Source organism: Heliangelus exortis, chromosome 1 (assembly GCF_036169615.1).
Source record: "Heliangelus exortis chromosome 1, bHelExo1.hap1, whole genome shotgun sequence".
In the NCBI taxonomy this organism is placed as follows: Eukaryota; Metazoa; Chordata; class Aves; order Apodiformes; family Trochilidae; genus Heliangelus; species Heliangelus exortis.
The window spans coordinates 43,208,531-43,234,383 of record NC_092422.1 but is presented as its reverse complement, the minus strand read 5'-3'; the positions used below and the strand labels follow the sequence as shown (position 1 = coordinate 43,234,383).

General features: G+C 36.0%; 1 protein-coding gene across 4 annotated transcripts in view; it reads right to left on the bottom strand.

The window, feature by feature from the left end:
• Positions 1 to 3,600: 3,600 nt before the first annotated feature.
• Positions 3,601 to 25,853, bottom strand: part of NDFIP2 (Nedd4 family interacting protein 2) — a 43,748-nt gene continuing 21,495 nt past the window's right edge. For 2 of the 4 annotated variants that reach the window (XM_071741564.1, XM_071741556.1), the window contains 6 exons: positions 25,255 to 25,314; positions 22,089 to 22,176; positions 13,094 to 13,218; positions 9,974 to 10,040; positions 7,147 to 7,252; positions 3,601 to 5,417 (listed from right to left, as the gene is read on the bottom strand). In XM_071741564.1, coding sequence (XP_071597665.1) covers positions 7,149 to 7,252; positions 9,974 to 10,040; positions 13,094 to 13,218; positions 22,089 to 22,176; positions 25,255 to 25,314 — 444 coding nt within the window. In that variant the 3' untranslated portion in view covers positions 3,601 to 5,417; positions 7,147 to 7,148. The remainder of the gene's footprint in view (positions 5,418 to 7,146; positions 7,253 to 9,973; positions 10,041 to 13,093; positions 13,219 to 22,088; positions 22,177 to 25,254; positions 25,315 to 25,853) is intronic. The other 2 variants (XM_071741584.1, XM_071741574.1) reach the window with 1 other exon arrangement.

The following is a 25,853-nucleotide window of genomic DNA, read 5'->3' as shown; positions in this document are numbered from 1 at the left end:
TTTTCACAGATTCTGTAGGTACACAAAGTGGCGGTCAACTGGGGAGGAAGTGGGTGAGGGCTGCATTCAGATGTTCTCCCATCATCTTGCCAGAAACACCTGCTTACACCAGCTGTTGCAAACCTAAACTCTCCTCCCCTTTTTTTCTCTTGCTCCTTTCACAGTGAATCTCTGCTTAATACACAGCAATCTCAGCTTGAACCCATGACGTACCCAAGCACACTGCATGGCAGCTCTCACCACCCTGATGAAGGAGAAATTGGGCAGAGACCCAAGCCAAGCCCTATGAAACCTGCCACTTCCAACACCTCACACATCAGCTTTCAGTCAGAATTCAGAAACATTTAAGTCCCTGAATGCCTACACTTAAGATTTTTTTTAACCACAGGATTATGTTGTCAGTGTTTCTTGCATATGCCCGTGTTACTGGAACACCAACACACACACCACAAAACTTTGACTCCTCAGAGGAAAAACAGCAGCACCTGAGAATTTCAAGTACAGTTAATGCTACAACTGACTGTCAATAATTTACAGTGGAAATTCCTGGCTTTGCTTAACCAGTGTCTAACTCTCCTCAAAGTAACAGTGGCTTTTAAGCGGGATCTGATTCACATTTCAGGGAGAAATAGTAGTGGTTATCTTATCAATTTAATCTGCATAAATTAATTCCATTGTCATGTGTGCATGGAGAAGTGAACTGACAGTGCTGCCTCCTTAAGTTCCTTCTTACAAGACACACAAAGGTAATTTTATTTTTTTTTTTTAATTCTGAGTCCCCATCTCTAGTGGTATTTATAAAATATGTAGCTGTGGTGCTTAGGGAGATGGTTTAATGGTGGACTTGACACTGGGTGAGGTTAATAGCTGGACTTGATAAACTTAAAAGCCTTTTCCAACCAAAATAATTGTATGATTCTAAATTTGATCCATCAAAACCAAAGTGTCAAATTAAGTAATTAATTAGAAGTCAGTTTCTCAAAGAGCAAACAAGCTAAGCAATGGTCCTAGAGGTGCTCACACTACCAATTACACAAAAATTAGAGCTGTTTTTATTATAGTAATGTTTCCACCAGTAAGAACTGCAGACATCACTCAAACATCTTCGTTGCTACTAATCTTAAAAATACACCTAAGACTTCAGACCTCAGGAGTAAGGATCTCAACATCAGCAGAAATGGATTGCCCAGCAATGCAACTGAAATGATATTAAACAATAAGACTCAGTCAATGAAATCTATAAAACATGCTTCACTTGCATGTAATCTTACTGATAAACAGATTATAGCAGCAGCATTCTGTTCCACATGAAATCCAGCATTTGGAAGTCATGGGACTGCACCAACCTAGAAAATTAAGGATGGGCATCTGTGCAGCCATGCATGATGAAGAATCAATGAACAACTTCTTGTATTACACTAAGGATACACTCTCCAACACAGAATTTCTTTGACCACACGAAAATTAACAGTGAAGATTACAAGAACAGATGTAAAAACATTGGGATAACTGTAACCATCCCACGAATCAAACCATTTTTATTTTAATATATAGCTGCCTATTTTACACAAAATAACAACAACAAAAAATTAAGAATAGCTGCGGAGCTGATGCTGTTTGCAATACTTTCTCAAGCCTCACTGCATGTAGGTTTCCTTATGTAGAAAATATTTCCTTATGTAGAAAATAAATAAACAAATAAATAAACAAATAAATAAAAAGGAAAGATGACTTTTCTTTCATTTGGAAAGGATCGAGAAAAACCCCCAGTTACACATCAGAAAAATGTTTGAAGTTGATCACACAGACACTTCAGGAGCTAAAGGAAAATATACCTCCCCCTAAAAAAAAAAATTTTGCAACTGTTTTATTTCCACTTGCATACATGATAGAACAGCTGGATGGCACAGTAACATACATTAAGCATGTTCAATAGTTTGAAAGTCATTGACTTTAAAAAGTTGGTTTACCTGTAAAATGTGGATGTATAAAAATACAAAGCAGCATTGTAGCTATGTGGGTTATTTATTAACTGCAGCCAACATGCTTTCTGCCTGTCCCTGCAGGGTGCAACAGAGCAAGTGCAAAGAGAAAGTAGAAAGGGCATGGAAGTGTAAAGGTTATGCTAAGCAGAGAAAATACAGATGGCAAAAGTATCGTTGGAAGTATAAAGGAAAAAGATAAGGATCTTTGGATGGTGGAGAAGTACAACATACATAGGACTAACAATACACTGGACTCCACGGCTTCTGAGTACCTGTGCCCACATGCTGACTGTGTTTTAGCTTTTTTAGAATTTATTTTTCCTTACTGAGAGGTATCTATTTCCATACAACAGATTATTCACCTTCTCTTCAAAAGTGCAGGAAGCAACAGTAATTTCATGAGATCAACTTTCTGTTCAAGTGAACAATGCAATCAGCCACACAGGAGAGACTGATGTGTAGTATAGGAAAACATTCACAAGAAGTGGAGATGAAAATCTTTCTGATAGCTTTTTTAGGATAGCATGTTCACAAAACCACTCTTCCTCAACTCTTGCCATCATTCAAAGGGAAGTAAGCAGAACTAGAAAGAGTAGGGTGTTCAAACCAGCTGTGATGAGGAACGTGTCCATACTCTAGGCAAGATGGCAAAACAAAAGCCTGGAGGTAACTTCCCCTCTGTAAGAGGACTGGAAACGACTAATGGATCATTTCTAGAATGTGTTAATAAAGGCACAGACTATTTAAATCATACTCAAGATGTCCATCTCCCTTCGGTGTCTATATCAATAAAAGTAGATGACAAAAGTAAAGAAATGACAATCACGCCAGTTACTCGAATAAAATGGCATTTTCTCCCGCAGCTGTTTTACCTCCTACTTCAAAGCCTTATTTGCATTCATACAAAATCTGTTTACAGTCAACTTCACTGCAATACTGGAGCTTCCCCTCCTCCCCCCTTCCATCCCAAGACACAAAGCAAAGCTGGCCAGGTGTCTCTAAACCACAGAGCCAGCTGCTCCTAACCAAGCTCACAGGAAATAGCAAGGAAAATATGCAGCATTTGACACATCTGGAATAGATTGCAGAATCTTTGAAAACAGTGTCCCAGTTCCCTTCCTCCTGCTGATGAGATTTCAGGCTACCAAGCTGCTGCATCAACTACAGAAGATTAGATAACATATGTACGTTTTTAACCCTGCATATTCTTCTGTCCAAATGAGAATTTTTGTGAGCTAGCCCAGAACAAAGACCCACAACAAACCCAAATATCTGTATGAGGCTTTCTGTAAAATCCAGTGAAGCAAACAGAAATAATTTACTCAGAAGACTGCTGCTTAATTTGGGAAATCTGATAGAGATGGAAAATAGTACTAGCCAATACTGGTGAAAATAGAAAATTAATCAACATTCCATGCTTTGCACAGTTGTATTAACTCATTAAAATAAATGTCTTTACAGTTTGCTTTCATAAATAGAAGATGAAAAGAAGAAGAGGAGAGGATTGATTAGTACCTATTTTGCCAAGTAATCTGTCTATAATTCCATGTTGACACAAATAATGCAGTGTGCATTTTTCAATGTGAAGTAAATAAAAATCCAAAAAGCGTAAGTCTTAATCAGCAAAACAAAGCAATGTTTTATTATCTGCTTCTTTTTCATATGGACAATGAATGCAAAAGAACACAGAAACAAACAGATGAGTTTAGAAGGAAATTCCAATTAAATATTGAACATTATAGTTAATTTTATTCTTTCCATAAAAACCTCAGGAAGTGGAGGTGACCCTAACATTTTAGACACTTTCAGTATCTCTGGAAGATTAAGAAGTGAATAATGTGACCAGTTTACATATGTATATTTTAAACATTTATTATAGATACAAAACTGAATACAGCACTAGCTTAAAACAACATAAACCTCACTGTTTTAATGTTAGTAATAAAAAGGCAAAATTCTAATACAAAAAGAAAAAATGGAGGAAAGCATTTGTATATTTTTCCTCAAAGGTGCAACCAACAACCAATACATTTTTGCAACTGAGATTCCAGTTGTAAAAAGGATTGAGATGTATTCTCCTACTTAAGGAGAAGCATAAATTTCACAAACTTTTAAAGGAAACCACACATGCATGAATGGCAGACAGTACCCCTTGAAGAGATGAAATTTATAGGAAAGTAATGGTCTATCTTAAATGAATACTGGGAGAGGTGCAACACCCATTTTACTTTCAGAGCTTAAAAGTAAGATTTATTTTTTTCCTTCATAGATTATTTCCAAAATTATCTTGCATTTAAAATAGTTTATTCATAGGAAGTGGTGAAGTATTTATTGTAAACAAGCGTTGTAAGATAGCTACATGAATTTTTTATTTTTCTTTGAGAAGCCCTCAGGGTAGATGTTGTATTTATAGTGAACTCAAGACTTCTTAAACAGAGCCAACAGTATAACCCAGTGTTACATACATCTGCAATACCCTGTTTCAGGAACAAAGGTGCACCCACGAGGAACCAACTGCATAACCAAGGACTCAAGACGTATGGCTGTCCATCCCTGCTAACATGAATGAACTCTTATCTTCTAGTAGGATCATGCATATGAATAATGACTGTCAGGCTCAAGCCCAAACTAGTTAATAATAACTCATGTGAGGAAAGTCAGGATGAGACAAAATTCTTTACCTCCAAAATTACATCTAATAGTAACTATACCCTTAATAGCCAATTAACAAAAAATACATATGCAGCTCCAAGATTAAACAAAACTTAGAGAATATGCCATTACAAAATATATTTTGATATTTTTCCTAAGAAGCAATTCAGTCATTTATGCAGAGTTATTTACAGGGGACTTAAAGTGGAGTATCAGTTTTAAGCAAACCAGTATATCGGTTTGAATTTGATAAAATATTGGCAAAAACAAGTTTGTGGCAAGGAACTTTGGGGTTAAGTATACTTAAAATGTCCTACACTATCATTAGATGAATCTAATTATATAAAAAACTGTCTGAACTGATTAATCCAAATCATTTAATGCATTTCATTGTAATCAAAGTTCAGATCAACAAGTCAGTGGTACATACATGCTGTGAAATAAGTTACCACTTAAATCTTTCAGATTCGACAAGCACAGATTAGCCAAGTCTGACTGTACCTAGTATATAGTAACAGATGGTCTGTTCTTACTTCTTACTATATTTTTAATAAGCACATATACAAATGTGCTAAAACAAAAGGCAGCAATTATAAATATTTAGTAGAATGACCAGAACTGATATTTGCACATGAACCATCCTGTCATTCATTTCTGAAGCCGCATCTTCACTAATTTTTCTTCTGGTTTTAGTAGTCTTCTATCCTATTAACTTGGTTACAGATAGATCATCTGGAAGTTTCACACTGGTATAGGAAAGGAATGTCTGTTCAGTGCAGTCTGGAGATAAAGAAAGAGTTGCACTTCAGTTCATTGCAGTGATGCACCAGAAGTAGCCTTGCTAACTGACATTAAATGTAGAAGTAGCAAAGAAGCAGCCCTTTCCCCCCCCCCTCCAGGTTAGGATGGGAGAAAAAAAACAAAAAAACAAACCAAAACTGTTACTTTGTTATAATTTCAAAAGAACAGCTAAGAATATTTTGTAACTGTAGGGGTAATATTTGTTATTTATTAAAACCAAATTTCACCATAGAGAAAGTTATCTATTTAAGAACAAGGATATTTCAGTGTGATAGCAATGAATTTGAACTTTTTGTTTCAATACCTAAATACTATTTTTTTGAAATGCCTTATGTGTCCAGCTGTCTAAACACCCCTCAGACCTCTCCAGCCATACATCTCAGTGATGCTACAGGTTAAGGAAAAATTCAAAGCTGCTGAACTTAGACTGGACAACTCATTAACTTCACCTAATGCCAAATTAAATAGTCCTAACAATTATTTTGTTTAAAGTTTATTGTACTAAAAGTTAGCAGATATTTCCAATCAAATCTCTACAAATTTCTGAAGAGATTACCACATTACTAAGAAAAAAAAAGAAAAAGTTGCTACTGTCAAAAGGAAATGCTACCACAGAGATGCCAACTTAGGCTGGTTATTAAAAGACAATATACAACTTGGTTACTGAATTTACTGTGTAACTTGGACAAAATGGAACAGTGAAAAGAAATACATTACAGTTATGCTAACAGATTTCTTCCATCATCAAGAACTATATAGTATAGGATAGATATTTATCATTAGCTGTTGCTAAATGTATATCACCATCTTATATTAAAGAAATATTTTTAAAATATTGTCTCAGTTTTTTCAGGCTTCAATAATGTGTTGCTGGTTACTTCATTTTGTTTCTGCGACCAATCTTAGAGAAAAGTTAGAAAAAACCTTTATTCTGGCAAACATAGCTTCTCAATTAAGTCAAAATATAGTATTTCATCATTTTAAGTAGACTCCAGAGCAACTGAAATGCTACAGTACTTATAGACTTAAACTGATGTCATCATGTAGTTAAAATAAAAAAAAAGTTGAACACAAATGGAGACCCCTGGTTTAAACTATATAGTGAAGTCCAATAGATGCACCTAAAGGATAAAAAGTATTGAAAAAAATGTGGGTTGATGCCAGACTGATAAGTCAGCTACCTGAGGGTTATATAAAGCACCTTGTTGCATACACAATGATCATATTTGATATTTGTATATGACTGTCTTAATCCAGTCATGTACAGAGAGACAATATTCATCTGTTTCCATGTTCAGACCCATGTCAATCAGATTTAATATACAGGCAGATTACTGGTTCCTAACTTGCTGAAAACAGGTTGACTACTAAAGCCAGTTTTCCAGCACAGGAGAGTATCTTGACAGGCAGCAGATACTGTTTCTTCCTTAGAAAAAGCAAGAGATTCCTCTCTATTTTTGTTACTGAACATTACTTCCAGGGCGGACTGGAGGCAAACTGGATGCATTGTTTACTGTCAAATTTCATGACTGCAAGAGACTCCAGCTATTTCCAAGACCATGTAGAATAAATAGAACATTCCTGACAGATGTTCAAAAACCATGTGACTTCTGGTTTGTGACAGAAGTTTGATTATTTATTTTTAATGTAAGTGTTCTGTTCTTCTCAATTTTCCTGGGAGAGAATCTTATCACTAAAAATTGCTTACCTTCAGTACAAGAAAAAAAATCTTGTTCTGTGAGCAGCTGCCATGCTTTCAGACATATTTCTGACTTTAAGATAATTAACAAAGCCTCGAAAGAACAGGAGTAGTCCTGGAAGTGTAAAAAAATGCACAAAAGAAACATCAACCTAAGTACATGCAAACCCACATGATTCTTATTAAAGTAATTCTTAGAAACCTAGATTATGCTAGGTAAAGTGTCATTATGCATAATCACAAATTCAATGAGCATGTCTTCTGCTTTTGTCTTGTGATATTAGGATACAGCCTTTTGGAAGGCTTTTCAGGAATTTTTCTTTTTCCCTTTTTAAAACCAAAGCCCTGTTAGGACACACACGCAAAAAAAAAAAAAAAAAACCAAAAAAAACCCAAAAAAAAACCAAAAAAAAACCAAAAAAAAAAAAAAAAAAAAACAAACAAACAAACACAGAGAACAGTCTGCTAACAACTGGAACTCTGACCTAAGCCAAACAGGTTTCTGTGGTGAGGTTGAATTCTGTTTGAAGAAAAAAGCACTAAGATCTGGATCAAAACTCTCCTACAAAAGCTGCTACCCTGGCATTACAAGAGATAGTTCCATGTTCAACTGAAAACAGCTGAAGCACCAAAAGGTGGGCAGGCAGCTCTCAAGGTGCCTGAAAACATACTTTATGCATCACACATGTTGAAAAACCAGTCCAAGTTGTCCAAGTTCAACTTGGATTTTATATTTCCCTGTTTAAGAAAGAAAAAAAAGATACCAAAACACTTTCCATTGTGTTCCTTAAAAAGAAACTTTGGCTAACATTTAGATTTAAAAATTGGAATTGTCTCTCTCTTCAGTTTGTTCACTGTACATGACAGGTCCTTGGATTCACTTTTCTGTCAAGCATGAGCAGATTTTTCCAGATGTTGACAAAATGGAAGGGAGCAGAAATAGATAGATGAACACCAGAAGAGAAGAGGGCAACAGGTAGGCAGAAGTATGTCAGAGGATGATGCAAAGCAAAAGAATCCAACTCAGTTCATTCACTTCTGAAGAGATGCAGGATATGCTACACCATGTGCTCTAATGGGAAAGTTATCCAAAACAATGAAATGCACATCTGGTTGGCAGAGCTCCCATGAATTGATAATATTCCTCCTCCATGCCCTGCTAAGTAACTCTCTTGAGTTAAATCCTTCTGTGGTGGTTCTAGCAATCTTGGTACATCAGCTTTATCAGTTTAAGAACACTGGTGGATTATTTAATGCAAAACAGTCATAATACCAGGGAACACTGACTGCTGGATGCATACTGCATGCCTCACAGTACCTATTATATTCTATTGCATTATATCTATGATATGATATATATTAAGGCATATCAGAAACTGCGTGAGCTAAAGAAAAAAGAAACGTCATAAACCAATTAAGACTGAACATAAGACTGTCCTAAATTTACACGAGTTAATTTCTGAACAAGAACTATAAAAGGCTAGGAGAAGAGGAAGTAGAAATGCACAGCTTTTTCCATAGACACAGAGTGGGAAACTTTAGGGGAAGAAGACACTATTTTTATCCAAGTGTCAACTCTCAATCTCATTGCTTTAATTAAAGATTTACCTGGAAATGTTTGTACCTGTAACTTCCTACTTAAATGCAATCACCTCAAAGTATGAAAGCATTAGAGGGACTGATGCTGCGGTGCATTAAGCATTTGCAGTTTCTCTGTATCTCAAAAAACCAAGTATACAACAGCAGAGCAAGCTGAGTATTAAGAAGTCTGATCAATGCCTTCAAACAGAGAAAGTTTTAAGTAACAGCATTAAAGATTTCTGGCATTTCTTTTGAGATAAATAGTGAGTCACAAAGATCCAGAATCTCAGTATTGATTGTTGTTGGTTTTGTGTTTTGGTTGGTTGGTTGGTTGGTTGGGGTTTTTTAGTTTGGTTTGGTGTTGTGTTTTTTTTTTTTAAGTTTACTCAACATTTCCTTTTAACATTTGCTGTCAGTCACTTGAGCCAATTGACTCAAGGGAAAGAGTGCCACCTACTGAACCAGCAACAGTTTGCTATGCTTGCAGAGCTAGAAAAGAAAACTGGTAAATAGAATATATTTCTGTAAAAGAAAATAATTCCTGAATCCATATTTAAATTAAAAAATGCACATTAGGGGAAAAAAAGAAAAAAAGGTATAGTGGTTGGGGTTTGGTACAACCTAATTAGAAACAGTCAGAAGAGCAGAATTTGATGAGTGGGAGACTTTGAACACGGCAGACAGAGCTCTTTCTCTTCTTCAGAGAAAGGTGACATCATATGAGTGCTGTGATCAGAAAGCATGAAGCCATTCTCTTATTTGACTGAGAAACTACTGATGCAGTATGCATTTCAAAGGGCTAGAAAAGGACATTTTGTGACCTGTGTATCACAGCAGACTCCATCTTCCTAGGATCAGTCAGATCTCTTAAAATTTAATACTTGACATACAGGTTTATAGATGCAAGTGCTAGACATCACTCACTTTTTAGTATGTTCTTCTACATAAAGCTGAAGTTTCTTTACACAATTTTGCACCTCTAGATCAGTAGAAGCAGCTTAAAAAGTACAAATTACAAGTCAGAGGAATGTACATAATTACATATGCATAACAAAATATTTTGGACTGAAGGTTGTTTGAACAGTCTGCAGTTCACACAATAATACAACCAAGGAAACCAATAACCTTATGAATAATACAGAAATAAAAATAACACACAAAATTATCATCAGCTAAGAAAAACACAGAATTGTTACTTACAATGGCATCATTCATCTTTCACATCAAAATAGAAACGTTTTCAATTGCCACTTACCAAGTACAAGAAATATCCACCAAAGCCAGTACTGTCCATTGAAATATCCAGTAAAGTAATCTGAAAACTGAAATTCACACACAAGTCTTAGATGCAATAAGACAGATGACTAAGACACATTTAATGCACTATACAAATTCAGAAAACAAAGAGAAAGCAAATTCAAATAAAAATAATCAACTGTAATGCAAAACAGTTTAATATACAAATAACATTTCCAGCATCGGTTGGTCTGTGGCAAAGGTATGTTCTTTTTCAGAAGTTTTAAAATGTGTGTGTGTAAAAGAAACCCCAACTTGTATTACATGCCAGAATGATCTGACATTTTCTGTTACAATGAATCACCACTTGTCGATTTTCTTTTTTTTTCCCCCCCAATGCCTGCCATCCCAAACACATTACAGCAGCCTGCTGCTTTAGATATTAACACCAAAAGCCACATTAGTTTAATCTTATCAGACAGGGATGTTCTGCTGACCCCTCAAAAGAAGAGCTTTTGACCTTCTGTATACCCCCTACTGTTAATCGCTGCCAAGAATACCAGCCCCATAAAGACCCCCAACTCATTAAAGTCTTTTCATTTTCAAACCCGCATTCAGTTCCCAGCAGTGAGCTGAACACAACTAAATGAACCTTGAAGTGGCATTTCAACTGTTCCTGTTAGTGACCATGGCAGACAGTTTTGTCTTCCCTGTGATGTGGGAGGCAGCTGGAGGGCAGGGTGTGATGGTATTGGAGACAGGTATCCGTGCCTTTACCAGACTCCAGACTGCATGCTTCACTGATAAAAAGGCTAATCAAATGTCTCCAAAACTCACATAAGAAGTAGGAATGGGGAGATGTGTGAAAAGCTGCCAGAAGAAATAAAGTAACCTATTTACTATTTCTGCACACTTTTCATATACTTCCCATCCTACTAGCATTCAGTATGTCTCCTGAATCCTGCCATTTACCACTTCTAGGACATTTCAGTAGTATCAACCAAGAAAGCATATAAACTAGGCACCTAATTCAGTTTACTCCTTAAAAAAAGAAGAAGAAAAAAAAACAAACCCAAAAAAAACCAAAACAAAAAAAACAAACAAAAAAAAGTAACAGAGGGGACAACGACACTAGGCCACATACGCAACCAGATAAAAATCCAAGATTTTTAAAGAATTAAGCAAGTCTTGTTTTTTAATTTAAGTAACTGTTCTCTTCACAGTAAAGCCAGATTGTAGGAATTCTTCACAGGTTTAATCCTGTACTGTTATTTATTTCTATGGGCAATCCAAGAAAAAATTAGCAACAGACAGACTTGCTAAATGGAACTTAGTAATTGGTACTTAAATTATCCCTAGCATTTCCATGACCTGGCAGAATAAGCATGTCCTATTTTGACACTTCATTAAAATACCACATTGAGCACTCAGTTCTGAGGAAGTTGATAACATTATTAATCCCATCTCATTTGAATGTATTTTCAATTCTCTAAACAAATATACACTTTTAAAGTTACAATTTCCTTTAATAGAGAAGAAGACAACATACTAACACCATAAATAAAATACTGGACTACATGCACTACTCACACACTTTGTTTCATGGCAGAAGCAGCCATGGCTATAGAACTTCCCCAACAGCAAGACTGTGCTTTTGTTCACTCCCTACCCCACCCCAGTAAAAACTGATACAGCAAGAATATGTGTGAACTCTGATTGTTAAGACACTGAAAGGGTTTGTACTACTGACCCCGAGTGAGAAAGGCCAGTGTGAGCCTTTGGAGGAGCTTTAAACAAAAGAACAGAATAATTTTTTGTGCACAGGTGTGTGCACGTGTGTCACCATTAAACAACATTGTCAATATACACCTTATGAGCTTTCTGCTATTGTATCTACAAAAGGAGACATCACAAGATGATGATAACTTTTGGTATGAAAAATAGATCTTGAAATTGGTCTGCTCTAATATTTTATAACTAGTAACAGATTATTATAATAATTTTAAAATAGTCTAGAACACAGTAATTCTTCAAGGAAGCTTAGCATACATTAATTTTTGTGTTTATTCTGGGCCCATTTTCAAGCAGACAAGAATAATAAAACTGACACAATGAGCAACTTCTGCCCTCTGTTTAGTATGCCTCAAGGGAAGCCAAATATATCCCCAGTGACTGCATAGTTGAAAAATTCATGTCTTGTCACTCCCTTAAGATAAATTCCATCCCAAACCCTGAATTCCAACTAAATATACTTAATTACATCTGGTCTAGCAGCATTTCCCTGCTCTGGGGAAGCAAATAAAAAGACTCCAAATCATCCTCAGGTCCAAGATGGATACAGGACAGATCCAGGAAGGACCAGGCAATCTCTGCTCTACAATCCTTCTACCATCATGCTAAGACAAAATCAATTCAAGTTACTAGCATGCACACCAGGAAAAAAAAATAGAGTCAGCAGAACATAGTTATCCAAAATCACTCACTTCATTAGGATGGTATTTTAAATGCTGTGTCTCAGACATGTAGAATGCAAGTTCAGGAAGAATCTTTATGTTTCATCTAGCATCCATGTGGTCAGATAACTAACTTCCACTTGGCTAACATACCTTTCTGAAAAGTACCTAGTCTTGCAGTATAAATATCAAGAAATTGAGCATCTAAGAGGGATAAAATGGAACTAATTTTATGTTTGATTTTGTCTAGATTCAGTATGTATCTTACAAGGAACAGAAGAACCAGATATGAGGAAGAAATGTTTTCTGCTCCCTGATAGGCTGAGACATTTATGAATCTTTCATATAGGACACTAATAATAACAGTGACATTTTATGTACTTGCTCTGCTTCTTATGTATACTTTTAAATATTCTTGCACAAAATGAGTCATTCTGCATTCATTTTAGTGGGAAGAGGAATGTAAAATTCTAAGCTAGGTAAGAATAGGTTAAGATTTATCATTACTAAGCATACATGAATATATAGAAAATCCTGTACTTAAGCGGAAATTAGAGAAAATTCTAGGCACTCTTAAGCACGGGAAATTAATATACCAATTTTTAATTCCATTATTATATAATTCTCGAATAAGCTGTTACGGTTTGGTTCTAGAGAATCTGTACAGCATTAATCAAGAAACATACCCGGACAATGAGAATCCATTTGATCAGGGAGAGACCAAATCCACAGATTGCACCATACCTTCCAGCAATTGTATTTGTTATACAGAAGGATAAACAAAATCCAATCCAGTTGAAAATAAATGCCACTATAAAAGAAAAGAAACAGTAGCTTCTGTTAATCTGTATAAATTAAGCAAACAGACTTAACAGTAATTTCACTTTTAAACTAATAGGGACATGCTTACACAGTCGGTAATTCCCTTCTGGTAACTCAGGCTTTCAGAAATTGACTTTGAACCCAGACATTCCCCATGGTGTAGTCACTTAATAACAAAGCAAATGATAAACAGGCTGGAACCTACTACTTTGAACAAGAGAAATTCCAGCATAAAAGTATTACATTGCTACAGAAATCTAACAAGGTGACACTAGACATGAAGGGTAAATGAAAGCATAGGACTATAACATACAAGACTTGAATTGCAACAAAGGGAAACAACCACACCTTGCTATATTTTTATAACTAAAAAGATATTTATATATGCACACATACGTGCATCTATCAAGGCTGCATATTCACCTTTATCCAGTTTGGATCGAACAGAATAAAAGTATCTGCTCTTGCTCTGTAAACATAGTATAGAAATGAAGATAAATTGACAAGCTGGTGTTTCATTGGTTAATGTCTTCTCTTTTAGATCTATATTCAAGCATAAGATATAAGAAGCTTTGGAAGTTTTACACAGAAGCCTAGGAAATCATATTGACTATAATTACCCACTGTTACTTCAATTAACACTTCTGCCCAACTCCCTGTAGTTTCACAATTTAAAGTTTCATACTGGCACATGTACTTGGCAATGAACACCATCATCTGCATTGACTTGCATGCACTTGTGTTTGTGTCAAATGTGGAAATTCTCAATTAGGTATTGTCCCAGCTTTGAGAGTAAGTGAGGGCAACTAAAAGGAAATCCAAACAGTAGAGCTGGGAGAGCTGGTGGAAGAAGACAGTTCAGGAGTTCTGAAGAGGACAAGACAGTGGAAAACTGGAAACATTAGGGAAGTCGACAGTGAACACAGAAATCATTGAAAAGGCAATCAGGAATGGAAGGCAAGGCAAAGGGGAACAAAACCCCTGCATGAAAATCCTTAATGTATTAAATCCCCAAGCTTACAGAAAAAAAAATACAAAACCCTCACAAAATGCAGACATTAATTCACCACAGGAAAAAAAAGTTTTCAGTAAAAGTTTGAACACTTACAAAAAAAATTAGGAAGAGGAAATTCCTCAATGCTTTCCTTAAGTACAAGTTTATTTGGGAGGATTATCTATAAACAACTACTTCTTTGTAGTTAAAAACTTACTAAATCCCTCCAACAGTCCACATGAAGATGCAATGATTTGCCCACAAATGACAAATTATTCTATAAAACTGCAGTGGGATTCCAAGAACTATAAAGAAGCTGAAGTTTCAAGAGAAGTTTTGGAAGACTCCTCAACAGAATAATAATTTTTTGCAACTAAGAAAACATCTTGCTTTGGGCAGAGCCACAGGTAACAGGGGGTGGCAATGAGAAGCTTACTTTTACTAATTTTTAGTAATTATTAATTAAAAAGAAAACAAAAAACCAATAATTTTGAACAAATGCTGGTCTTAACTAGTATAGGCAGAAAACAGAAAAGAAAAAAAAAAAGATTGCATTTCTATCACATAAGACCTGAAGAACAACATTGTGACCCTATCTTTTATCTATCTTTCCATAACACAACAGCATTTACATTTGAGAAAGCTTGGATACAGTGTTTTGAAAACAGGATTGCTCTATTTTAAGCAAGCTCTCCAAATAAAGCATACTTTTAAGAGTAACAGATTCCAGAAACTAGTTCTCCAAGGTGTCTCTGTGCCAGTCTCACAACAGCTTAGTGCTCTCTGCCTTTTCCCCCACTGTTGATGCTGCAAAGGGTGACTTCAACCATGTCTCCAAAGATAAGAATGCTGAAAAGGACTCAAGATAGACATCTTGCTAATGGACTACGAAAACTAGAGGAATTCCCAGAATAAATATTTTAATAGCTGTTTATTAAAAAACAAGGACATTTATAGCAGCTGAACTAACCCGCACTTGCACTATAAATACTAGAAATTTCCCAAGCACAAGTGGGGGAAAATCAGTTCTTATAATCAAAGCTGAACATAGTGACAATTTTACCCTCCTTTCAATTTCAGGTAAAGGAATATTCAAAATAGAATCTACAGCCACTGGAGGAGCATTATTAGGTGGATATTTAACCCTAAATTGTTTGCTCAACTGCAGAAAGAAGCAGAAACATCAGCATGTTCCAGTGTTGTTCACAACAGCTTTTTTCCTCTAATCAGTGTGCTGTTACATCAAGTTATACAAGCAGGCAATGCAAGCAGAAAAGGATTAAATATAGAAAAGTTACAAATTATGCAAGTTCACACACCCTGATAAATATTTACTGAAGAAGAATCTCACCATTTAAATTTCTATCTGTAATCACCCCCTATAAAAAGGGGGCCTACAAGAAAGCTGGTGAGGGACTTTTTAGGATATCAAGTAGTCATAGGACATGGGGGAATGGATTCAAACTAGAGGAGGGTAGATTTAGGTCAGATATTAGGGAGAAGTTCTTCACCATGAGGGTGGTGAGACACTGGCACAGGTTGCCCAGAGGTGGTGGAAGCCCCATCCCTGGAAGTTTTTAAGGCCAGGCTGCAGGGGGCTCTGAGCAACCTGATCCAGTGGGAGGTTCCCTGCCCATGGCATGGGGGTTGGAACTCAAGTGATCTTAAAGGTTCCTTCCAACCCTGGAAATTCTATGATTCTATAATTCTATAAAAATTCTGCAGTGAGGACCCAATCAAAATTCCCTGTCTTTAGCAGTATGAGGAACATACTACTTCCAGCTCTCTAAAACCTAGGCAACATATTTGGGAGAGTCTCCCAAGGTTGCCTTGGAGTTGCATAATTTTAAAAAATTTAAAGATGGGCAACAATAAAGTCTACATGTTTTCAGTCTTTCCCCTTGCTTCTCTCTCACCTTCTCCGTGTCCTATTGGTACTCCTAAAATCATCTTCATTGTCCGATCCTAGTTACAAAATATATTATTTCCTTTCAGAAATGCATCTCCAGCTTCTGAGCAGACTGCAACAAATGAAATTTCTATCTTCCCATTGGTTTTTTATCTGCACCTTTTTCCACTACAATTTCCACATGTATCTCTGCCACTCATGCAACTTGTCTGAGCTTTGTGACCTACGTTGCATCAATTTACATGTCACTAATGTTGTTTTCTGTATAGTTCTTCACCTATTGCAATAAAAGTTGTCCAAAGAGAATCTACAGCACAAGCTTCTTTGTGAAGCTGAGAAAGAAAACACAATGGTGAGGAGAGACCAGTTAAAGGAATCACCTGCCATTTTCTCTAGATTCATCTACTACAGACAACAAAGTCATTGTGTGAGCTTTCTTGCTGCAATAAATGCAATCCTCTACTATTCACCTGTATCCACCAACTTTGCAAAATGTAAATGACACTGCTCAGCAGTTAAAAGAGAGAACCCGATCCTTCGTATTTATTCAGCTTCCTGTGACATCCTCACACAGGTAACACTCCTGGTCTGACACTGATACACTAACAAAGAAGAAAAAACATTCCCAAAAATGAGATAGAAACTCTAATTTGCTACAACCACATCATGGTTTTAACTAAAAAAGCATTTGCTATTTCTGTTTGCCCACCCTCTTCATACAGACACATTCTATCTTCATCTTCTAGACTTCCACTTGAAGACCAAGCATTCTGCAACAAGAATTTTTTTCCCCATCACAGAGATCACTGGCATCTGGATACATACTAGAGCCCAAATTTAACTTTTGTCTTCTTCCTTTTAATAGATTGCCCCTGTACTCAGTGCTGGTGAGGCCACACCTCGAGTACTGTGTCCAGTTCTGGGCCCCTCAGTTTAGGAAGAATATCGAGGTCCTGGAGCAGGTCCAAAGGAGGGCAACCAGGCTGGTGAAGGGACTCGAGCACAGATCCTATGAGGAGAGGCTGAGAGAGCTGGGGCTGTTCAGCCTGGAGAAGAGGAGGCTCAGGGGAGACCTCATCACTCTCTACAACTCCCTGAAAGGAGGGTGTAGCCAGGTGGGGGTTGGTCTCTTTTCCCAGGCAAGTCTCAGCAAGACAAGAGGGCACGGTCTCAAGTTGTGCTGGGGGAGGTTTAGGTTGGACATTAGAAAGAATTTCTTTACTGAGAGGGTGATCAAGCATTGGAATGGGCTGCCCTGGGAAGTGGTGGATTCTCCATCCCTGGAGATATTTAAAAAGAGACTGGATGTGGCACTCAGTGCCATGGTCTGGTAACTGCAGCGGTAGTGGATCAAGGGTTGGACTTGATGATCTCTGAGGTCCCTTCCAACCCAGCCAATTCTATGATTCTATGATTTCAACCATTCTGACAAAACTCACACTGACTGGGCTGGCATCATGATTTTGGTCTCTTTCTTTGCTACTGTAACACTATACAGACAAGTTGGACTGATAAAAGTAAGATTTTTGAGTTTTATAGATTCCTGAAGATACGAAAGGAGAAAGTAAGCTGATATTCATGTAATCCACATAAAAAAAATATACACATGAAAGAGTACTAAATTTAAGAGGTTTTTTTGTCATGATAACAAAAATTCTTAATGAAAAAACAGGTAGGAAGCTGCTTCTTGGGAAGAGGAGGCTTGGATTAAAAGTATTTAAAATAAGAAGTCTTCTTAATATCCAGTGAAGCAAATATGCATATATAGTAACTTAATTTGCTTTATTTGCAATACAACAACCCCAGTTCAAATAGAAAGCACATGATGTTCTAAATGTTTGAAAAGTCATAAGAATCTGACATGAAAAGTAGGGTTTATACATAAGCTTTTTCCACACTCACAGTCCTCTATTCTGAGTGGGATAGGATCTTTCATATCAAAAAGTGAAGTTAAAAATCAAGTCTCTTATTTGTTGGCAATTCCAAAGACACTGAAATAAAATAATTCAAGGTAGTTTTAATAAACAAGCTTGTACCAAGCTTGTACCCACTGTGATTCTTAAGTCTCTGATAACAGAAGGGGCAAGGCAAAGAAGATGTCTGGAGCTGTACCATGTCATTATGAATTTATTAATCCGTGTATATTTCTTGTCAATACTCATTGAGTTGCAAAGCAATATTGACACAGTCTTTCATTCTGTTCTCTAAATTTACATTCCTGCATAGAATTTATTCCACTCATGAACTGGGACACTTCTTTTGCTCCTTCCTGAAGAGCTCACCTGAAGTCTGATGATGACCACTACATACATTTATCATAAACTTCAGCAGAAAGGTTTTTTGGTTGGTTGGTTTTTGTTTGGTTTTGGTTTTTTTGGCAAAAACTTCCCAAAGCAATTGATTTCTACTGCACCATTACTTTTGTTGGTAATTTTTCCTAATGCCTAACTAGAAGCTTCCTTGTTCCAATTATTTTATATTATATCTAATGCTTATGGTGAAACCACATAATCCAAATTCTTTGCACATTAAGAAAAAAGTTAGGTGATGGCATATGAAAGGTCACTTAGGCTCCCCTAATAATCAGCGAGAAATAAGCACTCCAAAAAATAATCCCTGTATTTCCTTTCAACATTTGCCATTTCATTCTAATCACTTTATCTCAGCTTCTCTTGCATGACTCAAGAAAACCTGCATCACATTTTCTCTATTTTTTCCTCCTTATAAATCCATCTGTGAGCTTCAAGTTAATATTAATTTTTCCTGGGTTGTGGACACAACTCAAAATTCCCTTCCATATTGTCTGAAAACCCAGATAAGCTCTGCAACTGCTTCTGGGGCCCACAGGTAAAAAGGCTGGTTGATCCAGCAATCCTTAAATATGATGGAAAGTTATGTAACTTTATTACTTCCCAAAATTACCTTCTCACTTAATGAACCAGGATGAGCCAGTCAGGTGTTATTCAAAAGACTACTGCTATGGGCAGATTAAGCATGAAAACCAAACCCTTTGGGTAATTAGTTACTCTATCACCATTACAGCTGTGTTCAAAATGGAAAGAAACAACTTAGAAATTGCTTCCCTTTTTTTGTGCACACAAGAAAAATAATAAAAATAATTACTCTGAGCAACTCTCCTATTAACAACCTTCTCTGGCCTTCTGAAAAGTTCCTACTATGCTGCATAAAGCACAGCTGACTTAAAAATTGTTAACAAGTATTGATACATCAGCAAAATGAATGAATTCACCAATAGTCATTTACCTCAGCAAGCACCAACGCTGACCATTACAGAGCAGATTCTTTGCTCACCAACTTCATCAGATTTCAAAAGCAACATTTTCTTAAACAACCTAATTCACCACATATTAGAAGTAAAATAGGTTGTTTCACAAATTTTTCCACTTGGTTTCTGAATCAAGTACTAAAGCAAAAAAAATCCTCTTCTTCACACAAAGGAATTCCTATCTTTAGAGTATATTGCCTCATTCTATTTAGTTATCTTAACAGAACAGTACTTTACAACTTAGATGGGAAACAGATCTGAAATGTGCATGCACTAAGCTCCTAAAACAAACAAAACCCCCAAATAAACAGACCTGGCCAGTAGATGGCCTCAAAACTGCAATTTTATGCAACTTGGGCAACAACCACTAGATGGTAGCTATGTATCACTACTTGATTGCAGTAGGCAGGTAAGCTCATTAAAATTTTTATTTTAATATACTTCAGTTGAAAGTGAAATTCAAAAAGTTAACTTCACTGGTCTACCTTCAAAATAAAGGCAGCCCACCTCTCCCCCAAGACCTTCCTACCAACACTGTACATAATAGTCATGGGAAGAGGTGGGAGAGCACACATTAAATAAGCCACTTGTTCTATGCTCCTTTCACTAAGGAAGAGCTCCTGACACTGCTCTCCTGTATTTTAACTCAGCAAGACAACATGTACTCAGCTTTCTGTGATCTGCCACCTCTACTTGCAGGATTTAAAAAAATCCCACCCTGAAAAAAACCAAAAGGTAGCCACACTGTAAATTTCATTTTAATTTCCAGTCTCTTGAATCTATTTATATCACCTTTATGAAGAGTTTTCTCTCCTTATGAGAAGGAAAGCAAAACATCATCCACTATTTATGATCTACCCTTAAGTTAAGGTAATTTTTCATTTAGTTCTTCAATTTCCCTAAGAAAAGTTACTGAAAATTAACATCCATAAATGCTACGAGTTTTTATGGACTCATAGTACAAGCACAAACCACATGAAAACTTTAGCAATTTCTATATGCAACCCATAACATCCAACAGATCCAATTAAGCATATGTTTGTATAACTATCTTACAATGTTTAAGCACTAAATTTCATTCATTTCTTTCACAGGTGAACAAAATAATCAAGAAAAAATATCATCTACAGAGTATTCACGTGTAAAAGTAGTGTTCTGTGCAGTCAGTCTCAGCTAAATAGCTATTTGAAGAGAAAGCTGCCAGTTCCTCCATGTAAGTATCTGCATTCTTGAAGGTAGACACAAGGTTTTGGACATGCAGTTTCTGCCAACTGCATGTGGTATCACTGGACCCTTTCTGAAGCCCTTGATTCCAGTTCAGCTTCTGCACAGCAGGATTTTTAAGAGCACTGTGCTCCTAAAGGCAAACTAACAAATTTTCTCTCAGCCGTGATTTTTAAGGACTTGGAACTAGTACAGACCAAATAATTCACTTGACCTCCAAGTCCAGCACTACTGAATGCCTGAACCAGGACTTAAAAACAAGAACAAGTCGACACTGTACAGAACCTAAACAGATTAAACACAGAAAGTTATAGCCCATAAGAAAGGAGCAAAAAGAGGAAAAAAAAAAAAGTGAAAAAAAAAGGAATACCCTGCCTTTTGAATCCGAAACGTGGTCCTACTATGGAAAGAGGTCAGACTAGAAAAGTCACTATATTACCCTATATATGTATTTATGTGTTTGCTATGTGAGGTAGACACATCTTTTTATCCCAAGATGCAAACACCACATTGTCCAAGTAGACTGTACACCAACATGAAAAAATCTTCCATGAAAGTTCTGTTAAATAAAGAAGTTAAATACAGAGACAGTGAAAGACAAAGAAAAAAGAACCTAGATGAAACCAAGGTTGAAAGACAAAAAGAATACTTCAGTGGCTAATCCATCAGCTTTCACACTGATGAATGCTGGAAAGAACTGCTACATCCACAAAAAACAAGCTTCCAACCAAGCGGCCAAACACATTTATTTTAGAAAGGGAAAATATCCTCAGAAATGAGAAAGAAATATGCATTTGGCAAAACAGAAGCAGCTTCTTTCTAGAAGTAATTTATAGTGGTTAAAACTAACTGCTCAATGCAGTACATGAGTTCAAAACATGCAGAGTATGCACACACAGTACCTGAGCAAGTGCTATAGTAGTGCTGGCTGTAATCAGACGTTACCTGAAGATAATACATTTTCATATGCTACTGGTTAGTTTGATTTGAAAAACAAGCATGGTTGGAGGATTTGTTCCAAAAATCCACCCACAGCTGTTTAGTGCACTATTCTAACATCAGCAACTTTTATATGTCACATCATCACACTCCCACAGAATTTTTCTACTTAAAAATCTGCCAGATTTCTGGGATCCAGTCTTTATTGAAGTGGGTAGTCCAAATACAAGATGACAGAATTTCCCAATCCATAGGTAATAGTGCAGCTTTGCTATCCCCCAAAATATTTACTGTGATTTTGCTTTGTCCCCTTGTCTGTGACAGATGCCCCAGTAACAAAGTGCAACACATTTGCTACATCTGGAACAGAAAGTGTTTACATATAGGTAAAAAAAATGCAGTCATTAGAGTACATTAATGCAGTTTATCACAGCTATCTTTTATATTCCATTTTTAAAAGTACAATTACAATACACCTAAGTAGGTCTGGGATACAAGATAACTTACTGAAAAATGCCAACATGAAGATGCCATCATTGCCCACTCTAAGCTGATCTGCATCACTGAAATCATCACGTGGTGGATACTCTTCTTCCTGGATTTACAGGTTAGTGATAATTTAGTGAAAAGTTTATTTTACAAGAACTATCTGCAGGATTACATTATTATTTATCTTTCTAAAGCTAGAAGAAAATTTACATTTCTGTAACAAGTCCATATCAACAAAATTTAAAAGTAAAATAATGTATATAAAACAAGTTTTATTTGTTGCTAATATTGTCAGAGCACAAATTTTCTGTTGAAGATATGTACATACTGCCTATTCAAATTAAATGACACTAGAAGTGATTTCAGGTGAGTACTCTGACAATCAAAACCAAGAGAAATACTTTCTTTTACTGTAACTATCTTGATAGTGAAGCTATTAAATATTTTCTTTTAAAAGTTATTACATAGTAAGGGGGTTTTTTTCCTATCAGAAAAGTCTTTGAATGCTTCCCAAAATATATAATGAAGTTTTAGAATAAGGTTAGTATCTTACAATAAATTGCAGATGCAACAGCACTACACTAGACAATCTCACCACCCTAAAAGTCCCTGCAAGAGATGCAAAGCAAAGCAAAACACTGGGACACTAGAGGGCGCGAGCACATCAAAAGTGTTTAAGAAGCCTTCCAACCTCAAACAGTATTTTAAGTCAAACAAAAGTAAAGTGAGATGTCAGTCAAACCAATTCAAAGATTTCTCCCATCGTGTCAAAATGATAGATCTTAAGATATTGAAAGTATGGGGGCTTTTGGTTTATCAGGACTCGGTAGATCTTACACATGCAGCATGAGCATAAGTACAATGCTGCTGCAATTGTAGACTTGGAACTGTAAAGTTTTCATGATGACAGCACTTATAAAAAGCACACGATGAAAACCAGTTAAGCAGGACCCTGCTTAAGCTTAAATAAATAACACCCAAACAAAGCAGGATCATAAAAATTAAATAATGCTGTCAATAGCAGCAGTAATATGGTTTAGACACGAAGCATGAGTAACATTCGTTTCCTATTTTTTCTCTCTGATTAATCTTAATGTTTTAGATTTGAGATAATAAACAACCTATTAAAAATATGAAATCGAGGGAGATTAGTTCAAGTGAGATCTACTAGCTGTTTTACCCACAGCAAACACTAGCTACCAAAATAACTTTGTATTTTAACATACTATTCAGTCACTGTAACAAATGTTACTTTGTATTAGAGGTTCATATCTAAAAGGACATTGAACAATCACCTGTGGCTCTGCCATGTGATTGGCACATTGACCTTTGTCAACACAGCAAAATAGTTTACCAGGGTATAGCAACTATGGTTAAAATTATGCTAGAACAAACTGTACCAACTAAAAGCAGCCAGCATTACACTTCACAACATGGCCATGAAATTCCAGTTGTGCTATTTCATTTCATATTAATTAACCAGGAATCTGTATCAGATAAATTTAAAAACACTGCTGTTTTTACAGACAATACTAAGGCAAGCATAAAAAGCCAGCTGAAAACCAGCTATAATAGCTATAAATTAAATTCTACATAATTTCAGATATCCCTAAATGGTCATGTTAAATTACTATGAAAGTGCTGGTGCATTTAACTCAACTTTGCTGCAGCTACAAGACTGATTAGGGGGAAGGGAGGGCAAAGGGAATAACTGAAAATGCATTTAATAAAGAGCTACATTTAAATGTGCTTATGTCTGAAAAGTATGCCACAGAAAATCCTTTTTCAAGGCAGGACAACGAAAAATATTTTCAATTTAAATTTCAGAAGATCTATTAAACCCCACATGAAACAATTTTTTGACTGCCTGCTAATTGTTGTACTTTAGATTGGCATTTGTAAACTAATTAGTGAATTATGCTCTTCGCAAAATGTTGCTTCAGAAAATTTTGCTCAACTAACATAAATGGTTTAGCAGTTTTTTTTTAATAGGTACAGGCTTCTCTAAGGATTACATGTGTGACAAACAGAGGTCAATACATAACCAAAAGATACAAGAGCAGACATTTTCTAGCAGGCACTGTTGCAATAAGTGTGAACAAGTTGTAATTTATCACACACCATGTCATGAGGGAACTGAATCAAGTTCTATTCACAACTAGAATATGAAAATTATCAGCATGTTTAAGAAACAGTCTCCTCTGTTTAAATTACATTTGGTCTATATCTATAACAATTTGCATTATGTGGTTTTATAATCAGTCCTGCAGACTAACTAGCCACTGCCCAAGCCTCACTATTATCATGTCTTCCACAGTGCCCTCATTTGATCTAGTTGCTAATGCCTCAATCTTCTTTCACAATATAATTGGTTGCCACCATTCATTGAGAAATGAACAAGGAAAATGCAGAATGACCATCCTCACTGCTGATGCTTATAACTAAACACAATTTCATCATAATACTTCTAGCATATATTGCTAATTTTATCTAAATGTAAATTTTTTACTTATTTTTTTTCTTTTTAATAAGAACATCATATAACAACACACACAAATTTAAAAACACGTAATACTATTTCAGTATCTCATATTCAGTTTTGACAAATTTAGCCTTTGTGAGGATAATGGACAACATTTTTTGTTGACAAAACATGCTGAGATTTGTATAAACAGAAAACTTATTGTTCCTACCAAATAAGTAGCTACACATCAAAATATATTATAAACGTAAATGGCATGTCACACAACATAACTTCTCTAAGCAAAAGGACATCAAATGGTACACAGCATCTGTTGAAATCTGTCACATTAATGTCTCTGAAACTTCTGCAAAAAGAAGAATGTTTTTTTCCCCCAATGCTTTGTAACTTATTACAGTTTTAAACCCAGCGTGGTGTATAGTAAGACAACAACCTTTAATCAAGTGAAGAGCTCAAGTTTTCAGGGACTCCTTGGGTAACTAAACTGACAAAACTCTTGTCAATGTGGTGGATTTACAGAGAAAAAGTTCCGAGGAAAGGTTCAAATTATGTAATGAAACCCATAAATGATACCTTCAGTATACAAAACAGTATGGAGAAGTTAATGGTGGGGGAAAAAAGGCACAACGAAACCCAGGAGCATTTGTTTGTCTGCAGAAAAATTCATAGTTAAGGTCTAAACTAGAGAGAACTATACCATACCTCTGGTCGACTGAGGAATATTTCATCAAACAGACTCCTAGACTCCCTAAACTGGGCGTGCTAAGCATGTAAAAACAGAAAAATGTAAGACAAATGCAACTGAAAAGCATTAAGTAAAAGCCATTCATTGCAACATACAAACAGGTCATTTAACTTTTAGCAGTATTTTTGCCATTTAACTTAACCTTTCAAAATGGACCTTCAGAATTTGAAAAGGAAAACAACACAAGCAAGGGTAACTAATGCTGTCACTACTGATGACACAGGGCTGCTTCAACTTGGGTACACTTAGCTACATGGGAGCTCTTGAAATAAATGTTTACGTAAAATGTACTCTCGTAAGAAAAGAAACACATAAAACACTACAAAAACAGTTACTGAAAGTTTCAAGAATTTTTTTGTTTAGATTTTCAAATAGCCTGTGCACGCAGGACCTATGATTGAAGTCTGTGATCACACTAATGAGTTTAGTAAAACTGTTACCTCATTTGGGAAAAAAAATGGGTGAAACTAGTTTAGTAAATGTACAGCCTTTCTGTACCATTTTCCTCTTTCCTGCTCAAAGAGTAGGTTTGTAGCTTTCTTTACTGCACTCTCTG